Source organism: Saccopteryx bilineata, chromosome 10, assembly GCF_036850765.1.
Source record: "Saccopteryx bilineata isolate mSacBil1 chromosome 10, mSacBil1_pri_phased_curated, whole genome shotgun sequence".
In the NCBI taxonomy this organism is placed as follows: domain Eukaryota; kingdom Metazoa; phylum Chordata; class Mammalia; order Chiroptera; family Emballonuridae; genus Saccopteryx; species Saccopteryx bilineata.
Genome location: NC_089499.1, coordinates 41,407,580 through 41,411,079, shown reverse-complemented (window position 1 = coordinate 41,411,079; position 3,500 = coordinate 41,407,580). Strand labels below are relative to the sequence as shown.

The 3,500-nt window shown below is 56.2% G+C and overlaps 1 protein-coding gene across 1 annotated transcript; it reads right to left on the bottom strand.

Moving 5' to 3' along the window:
• Positions 1 to 1,390: 1,390 nt before the first annotated feature.
• SOX14 (SRY-box transcription factor 14) lies at positions 1,391 to 2,113 on the bottom strand. Its single transcript, XM_066245732.1, has one exon. The coding sequence runs from the start codon at positions 2,111 to 2,113 to the stop codon at positions 1,391 to 1,393; it is 723 nt and encodes a 240-aa protein (XP_066101829.1).
• Positions 2,114 to 3,500: the final 1,387 nt, after the last annotated feature.

The following is a 3,500-nucleotide window of genomic DNA, read 5'->3' as shown; positions in this document are numbered from 1 at the left end:
TGCGTTTCTTAGACTTTTATTTGTTAACGTAGGAATCAGTATCGAGTCCCAAATCACCAGAAGAGCCAGCAACAACGTTTTCAAACACTTTTTTTTAAATCGATTCCACCGGACTTCCCTGATCATTGAACTTAAAACACCCATCGCAGGACTGGCGCTCAGTTCTGCTCAACGCGCAACTGGTTTCCAGCAGACTCGTGGTTCTCTCCATTCCTTTGGAATTTGGTTTAAAAAAAGAAAAATGCACCCAGATCTCAGAGGTCTGGTTCGGCCTTGGTCTTAGCTCATTTGCTCCTTGAAGTGATCAACACCAAGAAGGGGTGATGTCCCAGGGACAGATACCTTTGTACAGCCTCTAAAGGCAGAAAGTGGATCCAGAGGATAAAGCCGGGACAAATCACAGACTCTATCACCTTTCGCATCTGGCCTGAAGGCCACCACACTTGGTCAGTGCAGGTTAGCTGTCAGCGGCCACTGCTAAGAGTTGCCCTATGCGCTCTCAGCCTCCCAGTGACCCAACTCCCAGCCCAGACCTGGCCTACTGATTTCAGATTTTATGCACATCAAAGGTTGCTTTTTGCAATGACAGATTGTCTTTATTCAAAACATCGTTGTTCAACAAATGAACAGAATAAGGAGATGAAATCCTTCTAGTACATTTTCAAGACATCGTCAAAAACATTTATGACCATTTAGGATGTTTTTGTTCTTTTAATTTTTGTTCACTTTCTACTTCCTGACTTCATAACCTGACATTCTGTCTAAAAGTAAACTTAGGTCTCTAGGAGCACTGCTTTATACATAGTAAATAACCATGTGGGTCCTTTTGTATTACCTTTAAAGAAGCAAACACTATTGTAGCATGATTTTAAATAGAAATGTTTCCCTTTCCATAGTTTAAAACTTATAAGCCTTTCCCCCACACGTGAAGAGCAAATGGCACCTAGTTGTGTCTGATGGCAAAACACAGAGCTAACTCTTTTCTTGGGGGTTCAAAAGAATAAAAAATATGCATATTCTAGATATAATATCAGGATCTGAGAGTTCTGGAGTCCAAAGCCCATCAGAGGACAGAGAAGGGGACATAAAGCAAATTGCCTACTTTTTTTTGTCCAAAGGGGGTACAATTGGAGATTTTATTTGGGACAGTTAGGATAGGGGCAACTGTATATCGGTCATAATGTTCGCAAGTTTCTGGCACCTGTCTGCGCCTTGGGCCCGGTAGGACACCCCTACCATCCTCCTAGAAGAAAGAGGAAGAGTCTGGGATAGGGTAGGACACGGCCGTCGGGGATGGCCCCGAGGCATCTGCAGGCCCGGCTAGGCGCAGAGGACAGGGTACAAACCCCGATTCCAGGCCGCCTCCAGGTCTGGCGGGCAGGGCTGGGGGTTACATGGCCGTGGCGTGGGCTGACGAATAAGGGTCTATGCCAGTCTTGGTCATGCCGGGGAAGAGGATGTAGGCGACAGGGGGCTGCAGGGTGGAGGCAGACCAGGCGGTACAGTTACAGGGCACCACGTAGCCCGGGTTGGTGGGGGACGGGTGCGTGTGCGTGTGCTGGCTGGGGCAGCTGAGGCTGCCGAAGGCGCCGTTCTGGTAGCCCAGGGTGGACGCGTAGGGCAGCGCGCCGGTGGCCAAGGTGTGGGGCACTTCACCCATCTTCTGGATGGCGCTCGAGCTAAACTGCGCAGGGTCCAGCAGGGAGTAGGGCGCCGAGGCGGGCGGCAAGAAGGCCCGAGCTTTCTCGGGCGCGCTCAGGAGGCCGTCGGAGGCCCCCACGGGCAGGCCAGCCGCCTTGAGCGGGTCCGTGTCGCCCAGGTAGGGCAGGGGGAAGACATACCTGTCCTTCTTGAGCAGGTTCTTGGGCTTGCGCCGCGGCCGGTACTTGTAGTCGGGGTGTTCCTTCATGTGCTGGGCGCGCAGCCTCTTGGCCTCGTCGATGTACGGCCGCTTCTCTGCCTCGGACAGAAGCTTCCATTCGGCGCCTAGGCGTTTGCTGATCTCTGAGTTGTGCATCTTAGGGTTTTCCTGGGCCATCTTGCGCCGCTGGCCTCGGGACCATACCATGAAGGCATTCATGGGTCGCTTGATGTGGTCTGAAGGTTTGGACATGGTCCCAGAGGCTAGGCGGATGGGGGTGGGAGTGCAGGGTTCTGCAGGCGAGCTGGGCGCGGTTGTCTGTCTGCCTGTCTGTCGTTCCCGAGCCGGGAGTCTGCGTTCCCCTCGCCTCCGCACCGCTGAGGGGACGCCAGAGAGAAGCACTAACCCGGCAAAGTTCAGCTGATCATGCCAGGCTCTGCGTCCAGGCAGGCCCCGAGGGGCGAGTGGGGGCGGGGAGGGAGGGGGAGAGAGGGTGGCCGGCCGGGGGGCTACCGACGCTTGCTGGGGGCCCAAGTGCCGGAGTCTCTGGGATTCAGTGCCCAAGTAATTTTCTGGAGAGAGCACGAAGCTCCTCCTTCTCCCCCTTTCCACGTTCGCTTTCTCTGGTTCTCCTCTCTCCGTGTCTACGGCCGTGGCTCCCTCCCCCCGCCCGCGGCTCTCCCGGAGATGCCTCGCCTAGCGCAGCACCTGGCTGAGAATGCGGGGAGGCTGGTGAACGGGAGCCAAAAGCGGCGAAGTTCAAAGGCGAGGTGGGCCGGGACAGCCAGCACTCTGACATAAGCGCGGGGCGGCGACTCCCCAACCTGGGCTCCAATCAGCAGCGGAGAAGGCGAGGGGGCGCACCTGCCGACGCGCCGGCGGAGGCTGGAGGGAGCGCGGCCGGTGGGGGCGGGGAAGGGGTGTGAGGGAAAGACTGGGCTCGGAGAGGAGAGCGGCCGGCTCAGAACGGGGCTTGGGTTCCACATTGTTTCTGACACTGTTAACACACAAAACTCTCCTTGACTGTTTCCTTTCCCAGTTTGCAAAGGAGAATTAAGGCTTCGAATACAAAGACCCGGGGAAGGGGCAGCCCAGGGGGCACGCCGGAAGCGCGTGTTGATAAATAGGACAGCCTCGTCACGAAACGCAAGGACAGCACTTTATCCCCCTTGTCAAAGATCCTTGGAGGAGAAAAGAATGTATCAAACGCAGGTTAAAAAGCGAAATAAACTTTTCGTGTGCTATTCCCTCCGCACTCCTCGGGCTGCTTCCTCCCGGGACGCCCCGCCGCCCGCCTCCACCCCCGCCCCGGGATGCGGCGCCCCGGCGCAGCGCTGGGCCCCGGGCTGGCTCGGAGGTGCGCTCCCAGAGGGCGCCGGAGGGCCTCACGTCCCGCAGGACAGAGGTTTCGAACCCTGGTTGGTAAGCCTCGAAGAGAACTGCGCTATGCTCTGCGCTTTCTTGGAGGGGGGCGGGAATGGGATTTCCATCACGATTCCTATTTATTTTTATTATAATTTAGTGTTTTAAAACCTGCAACTTGCCCTCCACATTTGCCCACAGCGGAAAGGCAACCCGGAGGACAAGCGCCCGGCCGGGCGGAGGGCTTTCCCGTCGCCCCTTTGGCAGAGGGCCCAGA

Excerpts from the sequence above, each read along its gene's own strand:
- SOX14 (XM_066245732.1), bottom strand. The coding sequence starts at position 2,113 with ATGTCCAAACCTTCAGACCACATCAAGCGACCCATGAATGCCTTCATG.